At 43.2% G+C, this 21695-nt stretch overlaps 1 protein-coding gene across 1 annotated transcript in view; it reads right to left on the bottom strand.

The window, feature by feature from the left end:
* DHX35 (DEAH-box helicase 35) overlaps positions 1–21695 on the bottom strand; it is a 593749-nt gene that overhangs the window by 265387 nt on the left and 306667 nt on the right. Inside the window, exon 11 of the mRNA XM_086932268.1 lies at positions 15670–15828. Within this exon, the coding sequence (XP_086788394.1) occupies positions 15670–15828 (159 nt within the window). The remainder of the gene's footprint in view (positions 1–15669; positions 15829–21695) is intronic.

Here is a 21695-nt window from a genome sequence, read left to right as displayed (position 1 = left end):
TGGGCTCACAGATGCATGGCGACATATACATCCAGATGGTAGGGAAGGCACCCATTATACAGCAGCGCATTCAAGTCAAGTCAATACAATCTTTATTCGGTTAAAAAATTAAAACCATCAAAGCACAGTACAACACAAAATTTCATATCATAAAAATACATTACATACAATCATTAAATGTAATTGACAGTATACAAATATGCATATCTTATGATTAATGCAAAAAACCATTTAAATTGCCTAACCTCACGATAAAATAATACTTGGGAGTTCAAATAAAATTTTTTAAAAGAAATATATTGTCACCCATTGAGTATGCTTTCTAAAATTCCCTAATCATTTAATAAATTTAATATGAATAAAAATTTCCTCTTTCATAAAGTCACTATATGTACAAAGATGGAGAATTGATGTCACAATTACTGCATCTTATTTCTTCATCTAATTGCCCCTGTGATGTAGCTAGCTACCCCAAAGCACACTAACGGGGACCTCAGGCATTGCAAATATGCTAAGGCCGGCCTAACCTGTTCAAAGTTGCAACCCTTTAACAATGGCAATATACATTTCTTGCGTATTAAAACATAAAAATCGCAGAAAAAAACCATATGTAAAGTATTCTGCTCTGAGAAGTTATCACAGGGGCAGGGCCCAAGAACTCCCTCCTTGGAAAAACCTCTTGGGAAGGATAATAGCCATGGGAGCATATTATACTTGAATCTTGTCAATACAAACAAATGAAATGGCTTGTTTATATAGGTCAAGTATGGCTGAATTCCGATTCCTGTGCTCAGCCTTACAAAGCTCCTGACTGAAGGTTTGACCAGCTCCCCTTCTTCCCTCAATGACATTGACCTGTTTAGAAACTGGTATTTTATGGCTTTAATAGCCACCTTGCTTAACACCCTCGGGTTTGTAAACAGGTCAGGACTGCCCAATATATCCATTTGTGTTTAAATATATATGATCCACGGGATGTCAAGGGCTCTGTCTAGAGATATACAGTCCTGGATTATCAATTGATTTAGGTTAGGTAGATTGTTGCACCCCAATTCTTAACCAACCTAATATTGGGGCCACATATATCTGATCTTGGATGTAACCAACGCCCACGTCCTCATGTATGTTAAAAGTAGCAGCAGATGCTGGGAGCGACAGCAATTTTCGTAAAAAGATATTTTCTGCTACTTGTATTTCACTAGCATCTGTGTAGCCCCATACCTCACTCCTGTATAACGCCATGGGAACACACTTTGCATTATATATTTTCATGAGGGCTGGGAGTGGCTTTGAACCTATTCCCCTTGCAAAACCCAAGACGGCCCCCGTAGATCTAGATAGGCTGTTCTTTTTAAGGGTACGCTGCATAACCCATGACCGTCTTTCATCAAATACTATCCCTAAGTATGGAAAGGTTGGTACTTTAGTGAGTTCCAGGCCTTTGCAGAAAAATCTTGCCTTTTTCGCCCGCTTCCCACCTATCACAGCGCATTCATCCTGGGCTCCCCTAGACTACTGGGTATGCTGTCTTGTGGGTCACTCAGGCAGTCCACCTCGCTAGGATTTACTCTGATAATTCCCCAGTGCTCATAACGGTAGCCCCGCCCAACTTGATTGCTTCCCCCAGATGCTGGAGATTGATGCCGGGAGCCTTACTTGATACTGTTTTCCTGGGCTGAGCTGGGTACGGATATCACAGAATTTTTCCAGCATAACATAGATTCTGGCGCAAAGGTGGGTACAGTCTGGGAGGCCTTCAAGGTTACAATCCGGGGTTCCTGCATGGCCAGAAGTTTTCGGGGTACTGCGAAACGCTGGTAAAGCGAACTGAAGACACTGGAGATTGACCTTTAGAGCAATGCCTCTAGGCAACGCCTGGCAACATTCAGGGAAAAACCCTTAGACTACAAACAGCTGACCAGGAGGCCTGCTTTAGGGGGAAGAATTACACAGTGCGCAGATACGCCCGAGCAGAGCATTAGCACAAGACATCCGGCGGCCCAGGTTCTCCAATTATGTTCTCGAAATTCGGGACACTGCCGGCGTGCAACACAGAGACAGCCTGGATATTCTGCATACCTTTACGGAATTCTATATTGATTTATATAGTGCCCGTAGAGACAATCCCCCGGACCTTACCTCATACCTAACAGTTATAACCCTTGGCTGGCTAGGACACTCGCAGAGAGAGTTCCTTGGTGCGCCCTTTGAAAACAATGAGATACGCGAGGCAATTATGCAAATGAAGTCCGGGAAAGCGCCGGGTTCCGATGGCCTCCTCATCGACTTTTATAAAGCATACCTCGATCAACTGCTCCCCATTCTCAAGCAAGTCTTTAGTGAAGCGCAAGAACTGAGATATCTCCCTCCGACCCTGAAGGTAGCCCTGATTTCTGTACTCCTAAAGCCCGGTAAGGCTGCAGAATGCTGCAATTCATACCATCCCCTCTCCTTAATCAACACAGATGCAAAAATCCTTGCCAAAATCCTGCCTAATCGTCTCAGCCTACTCTTGGAGAAACTCGTCCTCCCAGACCAAGCTGGGTTTATCTCTGGCTGGGCAACATCACATAATCTCTGCACGCTCTTCTCAATTTTACGGTCAGCAGTTGACCCTCAATTGTCTTTAGTGGCAGTCTTTCTAGACGCCACAAAGGCTTTTGACTCCGTTGAGTGGGACTACCTTTTTGTAATCCTTCAAAACATGGGAATGCCTAAAGAGTTTCTCTCGTGGATTTGCATGTTGTATACCAAACCTGAAGCTAGGGTTTTCATCAATGAGCACTCCTCTCCCTCCTTTCCCATTTCCCGGGGTACTCGACAAGGTTGCCTGCTCTCTCCCCTTCTTTTTGACCTGGCTGTCGAACCACTTGCTGCCAAGATACGACAATACCACCATGACAAACCACTACGCTGTCTACTCCGGCCTATTCTGATTTCCTTATAAGCCGACAACATCACCCTATATATTCGAGAGCCACACCTTAACCGTAATCCATTACTCCGTGAATTTGCTCATTTTGGAGGACTCTCCGGCATACATATAAATTGGAAAAAGACCCACATTTTCCCCCTCACCACATCGGTTACGGTGTTTACGCCAGATTTCCCCATCGAATGGTGCACCGATGAAGTGAAGTACCTTGGAGTACATGTTACTGATGACCAGGACGAGCTGATGCGACTCAACTAAGGTTGCACCTTGGAGGGGACCAGGGATAATGTCACGAGATGGATCGCCCTCCCCCTCTCCTTAGCAGGGCGCACGTCCCTCATAGAAATGGTAATCCTTCCTAAACTGCTTTATCTATTCTTGACCATCCTGTACGACCCGGGTAGACACGTCTTTTCTGCGATCCGTTCGGAGCTGATACGTCTCACCAGGGTGGCAAACAACGTAGAATACAATGGGACACGATTACTAAACCGTACTCACACAGAGGGTTTGATGTCCCCAACATCAAACTGTGTTATACTTGTGCGCAGGCCCACTATGCTCATTTCTGGTTCCACCCTCTCAAATACATGCCGCAAGTAGCTACCGAGCACTGGCTATCTGATCCCATACCACTTGAGGGCGCCATACTAACTTAAACTGCACCACATATGGGGGACTCATCACCGATCACTAACACAATGAAGGCATGGCAAGCCATCATCACGCGATCCCAGGCTCCCATGCTGTACTCGCCATTGCTTCCTGTAGTTTATCACCTGAAAATGCCTGTTCTGCAGGAGGGTGTTTTAAAAAAACCAAGCTAAATATGGGATTACATCCTGGGGGGGGGGATCTGTATCTCAACGGTAAATTTCGCACATCACAACTCTTTCCCAAGCAGCCACCCTCTCCTATGGATATCTTCCCTTATGTCCGGTTGAGACAGGGGTTCAAAGAGCCCACACCCACGTACCCTCAGGAGCCCCCGGATGTCGCCCCATTGGGCATGATACTGCGTAGTGACTCTGCGTCGCATTTAGTCTCCTCGCTCTACCATAGTCTCTACACTGCCTAGGGCTACGTACAAAGCGATGCTCGAGATAAATGGGCCGCCGATATGAGTCAAGCCATCACGGATGAGCAGTGGACCTACTGCTGCAAGCAGACGGATCAAAGCTTGTCCAGTAGCCGTCTCTGCATCCTACATTACAAATTCCTACATTGCACATATTATACCCCAGCCAAACTGTACCGGTATAAACAGCGACAAATGTGATCGTTGTGGTATCACGGGGCAGATTTTCTGCATCTAGCCTGGGACTGTGATGTTGTAAAGGAGCACTGTCACCAGGTCCTTACCACCATAGCACAAATGACATAATTGCACCTCCTGTTCTCTCCCCTACTTGCCTTGCTGGGATACACTGAGAAGCTGACTGCGACACACCGGAAATTCATCTCCTTCAGTCTCCTTTTGGCTAAACAGCGAATATCGTGCAGGTGGGGACGGGGAAGGCACCTAAATTCAAGGAATGGGTCAAGGATATGGTATTCTGGTAGGAACAAACATACACATTTGCTAAACTACTTCCCCCTACCTCACGTCCCCGCGATAACTGGGGGCCTCTTACCGCATACCTACTCTCTCACCCAATTGATGACGCTAACAATACCCAGAATGTCAATGCTGTAGACATCTGAATTACACTTGCCCCTTCATCTTCATTAATTGCCCTTTATTAGAACTGGTTGCAGTCCATCAGTATCCTCGTGGTAATAGAGACCTCAAGTGAGTGGATCTTATCACAATAGTTATTGTATTGACTATTAATTTACGTACTGCTCTGTAAATTTCTTTTATTATATTGTCCTTAATATCCACCCTTTCATTTCTACTATCCTAACTATGCCTGTAAATTGTATATGCTATACTGATTTTACCTGTATTTGGAAACTTTTAATAAATAAATAAATAAAAATTAAAAAAAAGTCCTTGTAGAATTTCTTACAGTCCTTGAGGAGTGCGCTTTTATTAGCCAATCGATTAAGTACGGGAATACTTGATGTCAAGCCTGTCTGAGATAGGCTGCTACTGGAGCCATGCATTTGGTGAACATTCTTGGGGCAGATTTTAGCCTGAATGGTAGTACCCTGAACTAAAAGGGTTTCCATGTGTAATGCTACAGGCAATTATAAAGTGTGAAACCATGTATTGACCATTGACTCCATTTTACTCTAACTACATTTTGTGAGCACGGTTTCACCTTGTGTCTGTCTGACCCTGCCTTTCGGCTGTGAATGCAGAGAGGCCCAAGTTACTTGAAACACACAAAATTGCTTATGTTTTTCACTTCACCGAGCGAGAGAGTTAGGCTGCCAGAACAGACAGTGTGGGATGCGAGAAGTGTCCAAGGATGAGAAAGTGTAGAATTTTGCCTCAGCTCTCATTGGAGCCTGGCCAGCACAGTTGAGTGACCTCGATGCAGAGAGTGTAGCCAGCACCTGCGGTGCAGTTGGAGGGAGAAAGAGCGTCTAGAAGTCTCTTTCCATGTTAGTAAAGAGTATAAAGACAAAGACCTCTTGGCGCTTTGACAGAAACCCTCTAGTGAGTGTACGCACAGCCCAGGGCAATTGTGCCCAGTTGCAAATTTCCCTGCCTGAAAATGCCAACGGGTTCCGCAGTCGGGCTGACAAGGATGATGAAGCTGAACAGACAGCTGGTGAAGTATTCCAAGTTCTAATTACTCATTCTTGTATACATGCAGTTATCTTTCTATGCATTTATTCTTGCATACATACATTCACTATAAATATTTATTTTACATGTGCATTATTGCAATTTGTTATATGGGAACTTGCTGCAATATATATTCCCCTTTACTTTGCAAATGAGTGTTGAGAATTGTGTATGTTGTATTATGGTATTCTAAAAAGTGTAGAGTCCTATTTTGAAGAGTGTTCACATTGTGTCCTGGTATTTTGAAGTCTTGCTCAGGTGTTCTGAAGAGAAAGCAAGACACCATGCCACCATGCCATTTTGAATCTCAGATATTTTCTGTGCCTCACATGAATGGGGATGTGGAAATATGCATCCATGAGATGTAATGAGGTCCTCTGATCTTCCTTGTTCAGGAAATGAATGATGTCCTGCAGTGTGATCATTCAAAGGGTTAGCTGCTTGAGGTATTAATGAGCACTCTGAAATCAAACTCCTGTCTCCATTTTCCATTCTTTTTCCTCAAGAGAAAAATGTTTGAGTAGAAATGTGTATGTTTGCAGTGTTGTGGGACTTTTCTATTACCCCTTTGGCAAGCAGGGACTGAGGGACTGGATTTCCTCCCTTAACACTTGAAGATGTTGATGAGATCTTTTGACAGGTGAATGATACAGGGGTTGCTGGATGAACTCCAGGGTGTGACTAAACATACGTCCAGAACCCACCTGTCCAAAGCGATGTTTGTCCAATTTATGAAGCAGTTGAGAAGAGTGTTTCTGAAATGCGATGGAGGTGGAGGCATTGAGGTGACTGGTGGTACTTTGCTGTCACTGTTTCCTATAGGAATCTTGAGTTTTGCAGCAGCTGCAGCCCATCTTCTTCCTGTGTGCCTGGAGTAAGTTGTGGCCTGGGAAGGTCTGTTCTGTTGTGAGTACTTTTGGTGATAACCCTGTGCTTGCTGATGGTATGGTTGGTATTTATATAGTTGGTATCCAGCATGAAAGGAGTATTGTCCCCTTCCTCTAACACCTCAATATGATGCAAATATTTTTTTCTGTAGTATTCCCATGGCGCAGTCTCTTTGTCGGCTGTAATGGATTGTAGTGCATCATCGATATGCTTCCCAAACAAAGCTTCGCCATCGTAAGGCATGTCCAATATTTTAGACTGTCAGCCAGAAAGAGGTTGCTCTGAGCCACCCCAGTCAGGACAGGACCGCAGCCCCTGCATTTGTCTGAACCCCATGAGGGGCACATTTATTGAGGTGTCAATAATTTCAGATGATGTTCTTTCGCCTTCTAGCAAAATTGTTCTTGCCTTCTGTTTCTTGTCTTGTGGAAGGAACTCAAGTAATTGGGCCAGAACCAACCACATTTGGCGATCATAACTGCCCAGGATGGTTAGAGTGTTGGAGGCTCCTATCGTGAGTGCTGCCATGACTGAAAATCTTTTAACGATACTGTCCGGCCGCCAGCTCTCCTTGTCAGAGGGGCTGAACAGGGTGCTGCTGAATTTTTCAATCTCCTCTGTGCTGCCTGCATTACTACAGGGTCTGGTTTTGGGTGACATATCACAAGGCTGTTGCGTTTTCTGGGGTGTTCTATTTTTTGTCTCGTTGCAGTATCACTGCGGCTACTGTGGCAGGAGTTTTCACAGCCTTTTTCTTTTGGAGGCATAATAAAAGCTTTGCGTCTCGATCATTCAAGGTCTTGGCTGAAAACGTTCTGCAATATTCACAGTGTTTGTGCTTATGGTGGGGGTGCAGGCAGTATAAGCACTCTTCTTGAGGGTCGACAGGAAATAACACAATTTTCCCAAAAGTCTTACAGGATCGAAATAACCCTTTCTTTAACCACTCTGACAAGTTAGTGGCAGATAAGATGTAAAACTAAATAAAAAGAGTTCACCTGAGATTTACTGTCCAAAGATAGAGGAAAAAACTGAGTAGAGCTGAAGGAGACTCCCGTTCCACAATGTATGGTAAGAAATCTGAGGTGTGAAGCCACTGAAGAGGAGGGAAGGGTGCAAGCTCTACTCTGATTGGTCAAACTTTGGCCATGTGCAAAATGATTGGATTGCTACTCAATCGTATAAATACAATTATAATTGACCTAGAAGAAATACTTTTTTATAATACTAGTTAGAATAACTGTGGAACTCCCACCTCGATGACAGGGAAGATGCAAGCATGTGAATCTATGAAAGATCCAATACTGGAGAAACAGACTAGACATTATGTTAGACAATGAGATATTTGCCAACAGGGCTAACTCTCACAGTCTCCAACATAGCGTTCAAGGTGATTTATTTGGACCATATTAGTCCAACAATTCTGCTAACCGGTGTAAGTATATCTTTGTAGAAATTGATTCACGTTCTCCATTCTAATGGGTGTGGCCAAAAAGAAGTTAAAGTGATCTGCAGTCATAAATAATTTAAAGTGTAAGGTACCAATGGGAGCAGTTCATCCATTTCATTGAGATAATGGCCCTGCATTTGCCTCCAAGGCTTACAGGGATGCTATGCCTACTCTGTGAGTTTGTCTGCAATTTAGAAATACACTTCGAGCTTACTACAATGGATTTGTTGAGTGAGCTAACAACATGATTACATAAGCATAGACAGCTAGGATATTCAGTTCAGATCTTAGCTGGTACAATAATCTGTATGGAAGCAAGAGAACATTAAATAATTTGCCTAGATGACTATTGGGAGGGCGCACTTCATACGAGGTGCACTTTGGCGTTCCTATGTACATACAATGCATGGATAATTCTGGGGAGGTGGCGGATGAAGAAAAGTTTGCCCTGGAAAAACATTTGAATGTCTTACACAGTATCCAAGAGTTCAGAGATGCCTGTGGCATTCTGAAACAGCCACAGGCAAAGAGACGGATGTAACTACTACCAGTGGGTGGGTACCTAAATTACGGGATCTAGTCTGTTAAAAGATGCACACAAAGCAAGCTTTTGAACCACCCTACAGCCCACCCATTACAGTTCTTTAGGTAAAAGGCAAACAAACTGTTTTTCTGACCCCTTTGTCTGGTTCAAGGAGAAAAAGACAAGTGTCCATCAACCACAACCTCAGTTCTCTACAGCTGACCATCCTAAACACCAAGAAGGATTCAGAGTAGAACCTCTTAGTCTCTCTGTATTCTGAATGAACTGCACCTTGAAGAGAGCAGTAACATCACTGGCTGGAGTTCCCAGCTGGGGGTATTTGAGCACACTCCCTCTCCAAATTTACACAGAGCAATTAGTTTTACAAATTAATCTGTTGCTACAATCACTACAGTTGCAAATGTTCAAAATAACTCCATGATTTATTATGTTCTTCCACCTGAGTCAACATCAATTAAGATGATGCAGTTTGGAGAGACAACTATTTATGAGAAGGACTATGACCTTTGCAAGGAGGACTTTTCATCACGCTCCAAAGCCACTTTAAGCCATAGGTTTCTTCTTGCTTATCATTGGTTTCATGACAGATACTCCGTACCAACTTGATCCTATGGTTGGATCATTTAAAAGTGTTTTTCCATCATGTGACTATAAACGAGGATTGTCATTCCACTGCTACTGAATGGACATTACAGACCTGAAACAACAACTGCACAATCTGGGGTTCGTGAACTGCAACCACATCTTTCATCCCACAGAGCTCGAAGAAATATCTATGCTGCAAAAACCACAGCTTATCCTGTGCCCCGGGGCATAGCTTGGAAAAAGTTTCTTTATTATATCACAGTACCTTCTGAAACTTTGAATTTACCATATCTTTTTGAAAGTTTTAATGAATGATGTGGTTATATCTGGTTCTATTTCAGATGATTGGGATACAGGGACTGTAAAACAAATTATATCTGATTTACAGGCACATGCCACCTTGAACAATGAAGACCCTTATTTAAATTCAGTGAATTCTAAATAAATGTATTTTTATCATCACTTTGCACCCTATTACATACTTAGAACTAGTCATACTAAAATAGCATAACATTACACACAATGGTAACATTGTGAAGCTCAGTCTCTTAAAAGTCACCCAGATTACTTGAAGAAATGTCCTTATTTTCAGAGTGAGGGCAGGTCACAACCCCCAGCTTTCTATTTTTCAAACAGTCCACAACGACTTCAAGACTAATACATTATTCAAAGAAATTCACTCAGAATTTGGCTATACAAGGGTAATAGTGTTGGAAAGAAAATGTTGATGAGGAAAGCATTTGAGGAACAAAATTTTGACAAATTCAAATGGGACTTATTTCAAGCATGCATTTTACCAAAAGAAAATAAATAATTTTTGTAACAAAACCATCCATTAGACTACCTTTCTAGAATTTGGCACTATGAAAAACCTTAAAAAACCTTCTATATCCAAAGTGAACTTAACCCTTGTTTAATAATTGGCAATCACAAATAAACCTTTCAGATTCTGAGTTAAAATATATGATCCTGTATGGAACCTATAATTCTTCCCAGTTCGTGTCTGAGGTTTAGCTTTATGGCCCACTGATTCCAATACTTGCATACGTCATTTTCTTTCCAACACCGCTAGTCATTAAGCTAATCGCCCTAATCCACAATATAGCGCCCACACACATCTGTAGTGGTTAGCACATAGAGAGTTGGCAAGGGGTGCCAAAGATGACTAGCACATTCCAGTCTTTCAGCTTTGAATGAGCATTTATCCTCAATCAAAGAAAACATGTTTTTTTCTGAATACCTTCTAGATGCACAACCCACTAGAAATAATTAATAGCCACAGGAACATATGACATTTATAATTAATGGAACACATACTCAGAAGGAGAAGCTGCAGAATTATTAGGTAAATAGATGCAAGAAAACATGTAAACAATTTTTAAAGTTATCAACAAAGACATGCACAAGCTTTCTAAAAGAGTGCAGTCGCTTTCTAAAAGAGTGCAGTCACTAAACAACATCATGTATTCAGGCTTAGGTCCTCTCAAAGGAAAAGTAGATCAATTTCAAAATGGCTAGCTTAGTTAAGAGCTTTAATGCAACTTTTGGGCCTTACAAACACTTAGATCATGTTTTAAGCCTTGGCAACTTCTGAATAAGACAGCTATATTTTGGCATTAACACAGAAAACAATGAGTACAAAAAAGAATCTATATACACTTTATTGAGTATCGAGCAAATAGAAGGGGCACTCTTTAAATGAAGATGCCTGTTGATGTTTATAAGTAGCTCCAGGCACAGAAATCCTCTAGGTCACTCTCTTAAGTGTGACACAATTTCCGTGCATAGAATATATAGTCCTTTGACGCCAGGGTTAAGTTGCATTTTATCAGTTACTCCTACTTCATCCATCCCCAAGCACCATGAACTATTGTACAATGGTTCTTATTTAACCCCTTCGCTGCGGCGGCTATTCCGCCGCAGCGCTAAAGGGGCGGGGCGGCCGCGCGGCCGCCGCATGCTGGTGACAGAACCGCTCCGTCACCAGCTACAGTTGAGCTGTGCTGGTGACGGAGCGGTTCCGTCATGACCCGCCCCGCTCTTTAGAACGCCCGCGCAGGCGCGAAATCAGCACCGCGCAGGCGCGGCGGCCGGGCCATGACGGAACCGCTCCGTCATCAGCACAGCTCAACTGTAGCTGATGACGGAGCGGTTCCGTCATCAGCATGGAAGGGGTTAAAGTTAACCAATATTATTTGCTGGCCAACACTATATGATTACAGTTTCTAAAACAATACAGTGTGGTGTTCAACCGCTTCAACATGTAATAAAAAATGTCCCTTGGCCTAGTGTTTTGGAGAAATTAGCAAATTGGAAGGTGTGTTACTACAAAAGGAAGTTCCTTTGACTTCTGCGGTAGAAACGTATAATTTGCAGGCAGCCAGAACTGCATCGGAGATTCAGAGGCTGTTACAGAATCAATACCCAATTCATTTTGAAGATATTATACATACGCTCTTTGATTCCTCAACAACTGACATTGTGCATCTTTTTAAGAACATTGGATCTGCTCTGGTGACTGGATGTAAAGCAACTTTCAGACAGATACCATAATTTTTTTCACTCTTTATTCTCCCGTCTTTTTGGAGAATTTCCAACTATTTTACGGCTCACCAGCAGCGGATTTGTCATCTTTCTCTTGATCCGACAAACAAATCAATAGCAAAGAATACATGTATCCAGCTGAACAGAAATGTAGAGAAACGCTAGCAAGCATTCTGGGACATGCTTTGCTTTCCAAATTTAGCCAAAACTGGATGCTGTCTTTTCGCAAAATGGATGCGATATGAGTAAGACCCATTTTTTGTTGTGCGAATTGTCCAGCTGAAATCATCATGGTCCTACATTCAGAGCAACCCCTGGTGGCTTTCTTAGACATGGAAATGGTCCTGCAACCACTGCAATCAAATCAGAGACAATGCAGAGCAATGCATCTGTCCTTACGGCAAGATGCTAATTGTGATGTATTAAATTTCACCATCGACACTATAGATGAGTTACCTATGGATCGGCTTGAGTCAATTATGTTATCTGAGACTCCAAATGAAGAACTCTCCCCGTCTTTGAGCACTTTGGAATTTCAACTTACTGCTAGTTCATCCAATGTGTGGACTAAAGACAACAAGTACCCATTGACTGGTTTTCTCAACGACCACACACATGCTTGCTTGTGAACCTGATGACGTCGGCATGTCCTCAGATGAGGACTGAAAACAACTTGGGATTTGATCACAAACATGCACAGAATTCTAAATCTACCACAGAGACTGTGTCATGAAGCTGAAAATCTCAACAAACTATTTTCGTTTTTTTCTTTTTAAAGACTCATTATTTTAAATTGCCATTTTCAGTATCATGCCTGATCTGTTTAATCACCAACATGCATCCATTTTAATTGACATAATCCTTTTAGAATTATGTATTTTATAAACTCTTTTTTTATATTATAGTGTTTTGAATATTATATTTCTAGAAAACTGCAAGGCTTAAAAAAGGATTCATGCACAACTTATTGCGTAATTTTCTACAATTTTATGTTATCAAGCCTTTTATGAAGTTACTTTTATGTATACTCATTTTATGCTTTAGATATGTATATGATCCATATTATGAAATAGTCTTGTATCTTACTGTTTTGACAGCTTGGATTTCCTAAACATTTTCAGAGGGGCATAGGGCACCCATTGGTTACTGGGCCCAACCGTCTTAGTTAAGGCCTTTTACTTCTCATGTCGTGGAGCCTGGCCTATTATAGGTTCAGAGCAACTGGGCCAGATACTGCTTTTACCCTTTGTAGGAGAGTAGGGTCTGCTTCCTATGTTCACCCCAACTTTTTGCTGTGATTCTCTGGTTTTTCGACTTTAGTGTGGCTGTGGGCCTGCTAATCAGACCCACAGCCCAGCTGTTCTCTCTCTAAATTGATACCATGTACTTTAGGTACATACCTGATTGGGTATTGGGTCACCTTTTTGAGAACCTGTACAGTGTACCATAGGTACCCAGGGCATAGGTGCATCCATGGCCTACCAGGTGCTGCAGCATGTATTAGGCCAGCCTTGGCTGGCCATCCAAACTGACACCACAGGCTGATCACTTAGCTTGGGTACGGTGGTGTAATCACCCCTTGCTTAGATATAGTATACCTATATCTACCCTTATATATAGACACATATATACCTATAAGTCACTCCTATGGCAGGCCTTGACAATCCTGGAGGCAGAGTGCTTGGTTTTATATGAGAGGGTGCCCTAGCATGAGCTGAGCCCCTCTGCAGCTTTTGGAACCATCTCCTTATAGCTGTTCTATGATATAGCCATACCATATACTCTTACGTGCATTATAAGCCTCGCCGTTAATGCTAACTTTGGTTTGGCTTTATCAAAACATGTTGTGTAAGGTGTCAAACACCACGGAATACTACCCCCCACCAGTCCTGGCGGCTGGGTAGCATTCCACCCTTCTAGAGGGAGAAGACATGTAGTTACTGCTTTACCCGGTTAAAGTTAAACAGAGCCTCAGCATCACAAAATGGATGTTGCTGCCACAGACATGAGTCTGACCTCCTGCTGCTGGACGAAACTCCGGCAAGGAAGGCCTGGACAGTAGGTTTCCTGTCAGGGGAGGTTCTAGCCCTCCCCAGACAGCCTGAAGTGTATTGGGGCAGGGTGGGTTGAATGGAAAGATGCTTTTACAGACACTGCCTGGGGCACACAAGGTGCTCCATGAATAGCCCGGTTCAAACCAGTTGCTAGGGCACTCCAGCCCCGCTCTGGCGCGAAACTGGACAAAGGGAAAGGGGAGTAACCACCCCCTTCTCAGCGCTCCACCCATAGGAGGGACCTAGCAGGTAATCCAGCCCCTAAAATCAGTATAAAGATAGGAGCTGTGTCTAGAGACTTTAGATTAATCCTGGAAGAAACTTTGATACGAACTCTTGGACCTTCGACGCTCTATATCGACTAGAAGACTGAAGACATCTCCCTTGTGGTCAAGGAGTGACCACCCTGTGCAAACAGGCACCACCAGTAACTTGCCAGTTTGCTTTGTCGACGCTCCTGCCGGAACCCGAAGATTCAACTACTCAGGAACTGGACTTCCAGACTTCTCCGACTCCGACCCACATCCACAGCAAAGCTGAGACCCGTGGCAGACACGAGAGACGTGGGACCGGACACCCTGGACATCCTGCACTTTGCTAACAGTGCAACCACTGAGGCACCCTCGAAGTTGTGCATTGGGGTTTGAGAAGCCCCAGACCCGAGCGCCATTTGCACAAAAGCTCAGCCCTCCACACTCCACGAGTGCTGCGTGGTGCCTGCTCCTGCATTTCAGCTCGACGCGTCTTCCCGGTTGCTAGCCCGTTGGCTAGTGGGCCCTCCGAAGACGAACCTTTGAAACTAAACTGCTTTCCTGGGTGCTCCAGGCTTGCTCCAGCTTCCCTCCAAAGGAGAAGCTCCCCAGACCTTGCTGGTCTGACTCGAAGCCCATCTTCACTTCCTGCGTGGATTGCGGTTACCAAGGCTTGTTGGGTCCAGTCCGGATACCGACACCACAGTCAACTAGATCCTTCGTGGGACAGCTCGAATCCAGCTCCTGGTCGTCGTCTACGCCTCCTGGTCCTCGTGGCTGCAGAGACAAGCTTCACCTCTTCACCTGAATCAACTCGACGTCGCCTGGTTCCTTCCTGGTTCCTTCCTGGTCACTGGCTAGTGACCCAGACTCTGTCCCCTCTGCTTTCAGGTTCTTCTCGTCTCCGATCCACCCTTGGATCCACCCGGACACTTTTCCTCTGGTTGCCTGCAGCACTTCTTTGCAGATCTCCATAAAAAACATCGACGAAACCCGACACGAAAAGACACCTATGCACACGGCTTCCCTGGGTGAGGTAACTCGAGTACTCCGGTGCTACCACTAGGATAGCTTGTCTATAAGGTTGACTTTACAACCACCATCAATAAGGGTTGTTTAGACAGGTGCAAGGTGCCCACTAGAATAGTGGGCAACATTTGTCAGGCTAACTTCTCACACCCATGACTCGCTGTAAACGAGCAATCAATGGCTCCCTCCGGGGAAGTGTAGATACATGCTATTCTATATGGCTGATAACTCAAAGAACACGCAGCAATGTGAAAAAAATCAATGTCCAGTCAAATACCTATTTTCTTATTAAAAAGAAGAATTTTACATTTCAAATTACCTCAGCATCCCTTAATTACTGTTTAGGGACTGTTAGTAACCCAAAGGTATTGACACCACTTCAACTATGTATTGGGTGAGGTTCTGCAGGGCTACCATAACCTATCTTCCACATGAAATCGTTGGTACATAGAACAAAGTTTACTAGTGTTACCTGTGTGTGTGAAACAAACCTTGTAAAGCTAAGCCAGAATCCTGGTTTACGCAACTGACTATGCAGATGTGCTCTTCAATTGGGAGCACTGAGTACTCTTTTAATAAAAATCAGAGATTTGAAATTACAAGTCACTGATCATTGGGGCACCAAAACTTCAAACCACACCAAGCTTACCTTTCTGACATTGTGTGACACTCGTTCAAACACTTTCATTTGCTCAAAGGAAGGCAGCCCAGCATACATGGGCAGAACGCACATGTGTTTCTTCATCCCTGTGCGAGAGAGTACCCGTGCTTGTTCTATCAACATGGAAACCACCGTCTCTACCTCTTCCTGCAAGAAAATAAAAATATCTAGCTTTCATTTCATCAAATCGGATTACATTTATATTACAAATTAACATGGACATGTGGGACTTGCTGTTAAGTTTACAATACGCAGGGCAGTAAACATGTGTAGAAAGGTTCAGTGAGGTAAGTGCGATTAGTGCTTTGTCCCCCAAATGACAGTCAATGAATCTGTAATTTGGGGAATGTGTTAATGAGTACAGTGAAATAAAGTTTTCACCCAACATAATTGAAAAGCCGAGATCGTAAGTAGAGAGGCTTTTTCACAAGTGAAAAAACAAGCATTTGCAATGCAACAGATCTCGCATTAGGAAAGTTTGAGCTATTGGTATTGTAAATGACAAATTTTTATTTATGTGTTGGTTTTGAAAATAGCTAAATTAATAGCTTTGTCATTTACAAAGACAATACTTTTAACTTTCACAAATGTGACACCTATAGCATTTGTAATGCAATATGTGTTGTATTACGTGTCTTAGATGTATTGATATTACAAATAACAATTGCTTTTAATTTTTTAAATAATTAATACTTAAATAAAAGTTATTGTAATTTATAATGGCAATAGCTTAAACTTTTGTAAATAACTTTTTTGAAGATTAAGTTCAGTGTATTTTGTTGTGACGAAAATCCAAGAACAAAAGTGAAATATTAAACTTTTTTAGTGACATTTGTAATAAAGCTCGAAACATTGAGATGGTTCAACGCTCCAGGGGAGCGGAAGACCCGCAACAACTTTTACCAGTGGTAACATCCTCTCTGCAGAATACCCCTGAGTTGATACCAATCTTCAATCTCTCTAGTCATACTCTACAACACTCAGAGTTGGAACTTCTAAAGAAGGGATTGTCCTTTGTTCCCACCATTCGCCCAAATTATATGGAACTACAGACTGAATTACTCAGATTCTTCAGAATCATCCGTCTGAAGGCATTTTTTCAGTTGCACCCCTCACCTGTTCCTAATCGCAATACACCTTTCAGCCCTCCTTCTTCTTTCCTACCAATAGCTAGTATGATCCCCTCCGAGATCATCACCTTTGAAAAGTTGGTTCTCAAAGACCTTGAGGCACTAGTAAAGAAAAAGCTATTTGTCCCGTACAACATCCCCATTGTGAAAAAGAGGCAATCTATACACTAAAAACCAACACTAACGTGATTATAAAAAGTGCTGATAAGGGCGGTGGAATTGTCCTGCAGAATATTGACTCTTATAAGAATGAAATCAACCGCCAATTGGGCAACAGAGAACACTACTTAAGACTTGGTCGTAATCCAACGAGTGAGATCCAAGCTATAATTAAAAAACTTACCACAGATGCTCGAGATGAAGGGTACCTCAGCAAGAAGGAATACATCTTCTTAAATGTTAAAAGTCCACGCTTCCCGGTAATCTATACCCTTCCGAAAGTCCATAAAAACATTGAAAACCCCCCGGGGAGACCCATAGTGTCAGCCTGCGGTTCAATTTTGGAGCCTCTGGGGTCCTACGTGGATTTTTTCATCAAGGACTTTGTGCCATCCACTTGCTGTTATGTACGTGACAGCATGGAAATGATAAACCTGGTCGAGCATTCCCCCTATGACCCGCGGCTTCAAACACTTTGCACCATGGATGTAGAGTCGCTCTATACTAATATCCCTCAAGGAGCGGCTCTACTTGTCATTAAGAAAATCTTAGATTCTCGACCCAGACCCCATAAAGTACCAACACTCTTTATTTTACAATTGCTCGAATTGTGCCTGACAAGAAACTTCTTTGTCTTCGATGGGGCATTCTACCAGCAGATAAAGGGTACCTCTATGGGGGCCATTTTTGCCCCCCACCTGGCAATTTTGTTTATGGACGCGCTCGAGACTGGCACGATCCTATCGGATAAGAATCCTTTCCGATCTGGTATTGCCATGTGGCGACGCTACATAGATGACATCTTTATGATCTGGAATTCTGATGTAAATACATTAGAATCATTTCTTCACTGGCTGAATAATAACTGTGCTGACCTAAGGTTTACCCTTTTCCATCATAAAACAGAGATACCCTTCCTGGACTTAACAATCTATCATGAGGAAGGTGAACTACTGACACGACTTTACAGGAAGCCCACTGAACGCAATACGTTGCTTAGATATGACAGTAACCATCCAAGAGCCCTCAAAGACTCACTCCCGTATTCCCAATTCCTCCGGATCAGGCGTAATTGTTCATCAAAAACGGACTACTTTAGAGAGGCCGATATCCTGGCAAACAAACTAAAAGCCCGTGGCTACCCCAGGAGATTAGTCAAGAACGCCTCAAAGAGAGCCTGGTACTGCCCCTGTGAAGTCCTATTAGAACCAAAGACTCGGGAGAAAACAGAGAGAATTGCTTGTGTTACCACCTTCTCCCCGATCTCAAATAGAATTCGCAAAACAATTCTGCAACACTGGCCAACAATAAATGCGGAGCAACTAAATTTATATAAACCACTATTTGCGTTCAAAAAGAGCAAAAACCTAAGGGACCACTTGGTCCGGGCTGCCTTGCCCGTACCAACTCTGAACAACACAATTGAATCCAATTGGGGTCTACCACCCATCATAGGACATGTAAAATGTGGGCAATGTATTGTCTGTGACCTAACATTGGAGGGCCGCACTTTTAGTCACAACAATGTAACTATTGATATGAAAGACCTCACAAATTGCAATAGTACTAATGTAATTTATGCAGTTTTATGCCCTTGCCCCAAAATGTATGTGGGGCAAACTACCCAAAAGGTCAAGACACGTATAAGCCAGCACAGGAGCCGTATAAGGTGTGGCACTCCCATTGCCCCCTTAGTTGAACATTTTGCATCTATTTAACACACGGCAGACGATGTGAGGTGGACAATTTTGAAGTCTGTGAAACTACCACCGAGAGGGGGCAATCTACAACAACTTCTGAATCGTGAAGAACGTAAATCAATAATACAATTCAACACCATTCACACAGGACTCAACCGAAGTGAAGACTGGACAACACTCCTTTGAAAGAACAATGTCATACACATGGCATGTGGTAAACTGAACATTGTTCATGTAGACAGAGTTGCTGGGCTCAGCAACCTGCTGTTACATTTTTTCTGATGTTCACTGGCAAAAAGTCTTTAAGTTTACTTTCCCATTCATCTCACATCCGGCATGTCCTTCCTCCCTCACATTTGTAATACCGGTCGAATCACTATTATTTATTATTTTTATTTTTGCACTGCCTTATTCCCTCACCACCTTTACCCCCTAACATATTGCCAAAATAACTGGCTTTCTCCAAAAAACGCCTCGAATTAATTTAGTCGTTTGACCACAAAAACTCCAAAGGCTATAGTAGAGTCACTTGCCAGGTCACCACTGCAAGATGGCGCCCATTTCCATCCTCACGTGACCGGGTGGGAGCCTTCACATATGGCCCCGCCCAGGTTTTCAACCAGGAACCGGCAGCAAGTCCTAGCACCCAGACGGTGATCCGCGAGGTCGATTCTGACCCGGTGAGTAGTATCTAACCGGTGGACTGGCCAACTGCTTACAAGCCTATGTCTCTACATGAGACGCCAGGCGCTTAATGAGTGTATTTTCCACTTGCAGCGGTCCATTCCGACATTGTTCGCAAGGAGACGACGGCCATTGAGCCTCCCTCGAACTTTCTACTTTTGATCACGGTATGTTTCGCACCCCATTTTCTCACCGACCCTTCACTTGCCCTACTTTACCAAGTGATTTACGGCTTGTGTTTAAATTTACAGCTCGCCACAATTGGCGCGACCAGTAAGCCGGCGATCCCCCATCTCCACACATATCTTGTTAGGAACGGATAATACAGCCAAGAACGGTATGTTTTTTACCGTCTCAATAGTCCTGGCCTTCAATCATTTTGGTCAACTCCCGATCATTGTTTTTACCCCTTTTTGACCCTACAGCTCGGCAACACGCCGTAACGGGGAATACAAAAAACGCTTTCAGCACCTACCGCACCATCAGTGCCTCTGCTCGTTTTTCTAAGGTACGTGCACATACAGATATTGTGCACCGGCCAATACATAGATAAATAACAGGCTCACCCATGTCAAAACTTCTTTATTAACAGGAACGTTTTTCCTGACTGACCTGCTGTAAACCAGCCCTGGCGCCATCCCAAGTATCCAACAACCAAGTTTACCATCCTTCACCTCTCATTAAGAGGTATGTCTCAGGCAATACCAATGTCACCGCCAGTCAACTAGAATTGCATAGAGGCCTATGGCTGGATAATTATAGATGCACGCTGCTCTGCTCAATCACTAGTTCACTGAGCCTTGAGCACTTTTAAAGCACATGTCCTGCACAATCCCTACTTAATTTTTTACCCACAACACCAATATCACTGCGATTCCGAGGACAAATGTATGTAAATGTTGAACCTTAACTGAGAGGCTAGCACTGCCAGCATCACCTTGCACACACTGCGACTCCGATTCTTGTAAATGTTATGAACGGCATGTTATGACCGCCCTCCTGGATTCCCGCCTGATAATTTCTTTTCTTGCTTGTTTTTCATTGTTTCTCTAACAGGCGCTCTCAAACTCAGGCAAACTCTATTAAAAAGTCCTGATGATGATCCCCTTTATGTAACTGAGCAAAGGGATCGACATACATGAGAATAATTCATATGTGTTTTTGTATGTGCTACTCCAGGCGACACTGTCACTATTCTTTACTTATAACAGTGCCCTGCCTGCTCCTTTCTTTTGCCTGTAAAACACCCCTTTCACTACTCTCTATTTTCTCTTTCCTCCCAGTACGGCACAGGATTGTGTCACGCTACTGCTGTAGAAATGTATTATAACTATATTTGATATTTGTTGATAAATAAATTCCTTGTCTAGCTGGGCAAGGAAGTTCAAACGTATAGTAGCCTATTGTGTTCTATACAGTATTGCTTTATTTCCAAATAAGCTAAGAACCTTTGTTTCTATAAATCGAAACATTGAGAGAACATATTTGAACCAGTTGTTGTTGAATGGTTGCACAGACTGATGCTGTGGTGGCGCTGAGTGATGTTGTGGTGGCGACGAGTGATGCTGTGGCATTCAGTGATGCTGTGGTACCGTATAGTGATGCTGTGGTGCTCCTGAGTGATGTGATAGATAGAGTGTAATTATGTGGCGTGTAACTATGTGGCACTGAGTGGTGTTTGGAGTGTATGTTGCATTGAGTGTAGTGTAACTATGTGGCGTGTAATTATGTAGCACTGAGTGGTATTTGGAGTGTATGTGGAGTTGAGCACACTGTTATTATGTAGCATATAATTATGTGGCACTGAGTGGTATTGTGGTATTGTGTGGAGTGTATGTTGTATTCAGTAGAGTAATTGTGTGGCATGTAATTATGTGGCACTGAGTGGTATTGTTTGGAGTGTATGTTGCATTGAGTGCATTGTAATTATGTAGCATATAATTATGTGGCACTGAGTGGTATTGTGTGGAGTGTGTGTTGCATTCAGTAGTGTAATTATGTGGCATGTAATTATGTGGCACTGAGTGGTATTTGGAATGTTGCATGGAGTGCAGTGTAATTATGTGGCGTGTATTATGTGACACAGAGGTATTTGGAGTGTATGTTGCGTTGAGCGCAGTATATGTTGCGTTGAGTGCAGTAAATGTAAATTGTAAATTGATACTTGTATAGCGCACTACTCACCCGCAAGGGTCTCAAGGCGCTTGTATGAATACCGCTGTGGAACCCATCCTGGCTTTCCCTGTGAGGTGTCCACTCCTGGGCACCCCCAAGGTGGAGGCCAGGCATCCTGAGCGTTGTGGGGGCCATTGTGGAGATTATGCAAGCTATTGCCCAGAGT

Source organism: Lissotriton vulgaris, chromosome 7 (assembly GCF_964263255.1).
Source record: "Lissotriton vulgaris chromosome 7, aLisVul1.2, whole genome shotgun sequence".
Classification (NCBI taxonomy): domain Eukaryota; kingdom Metazoa; phylum Chordata; class Amphibia; order Caudata; family Salamandridae; genus Lissotriton; species Lissotriton vulgaris.
Note: the sequence above shows the minus strand (reverse complement) of the source record. Positions and strands in the feature narration are given on the sequence as shown.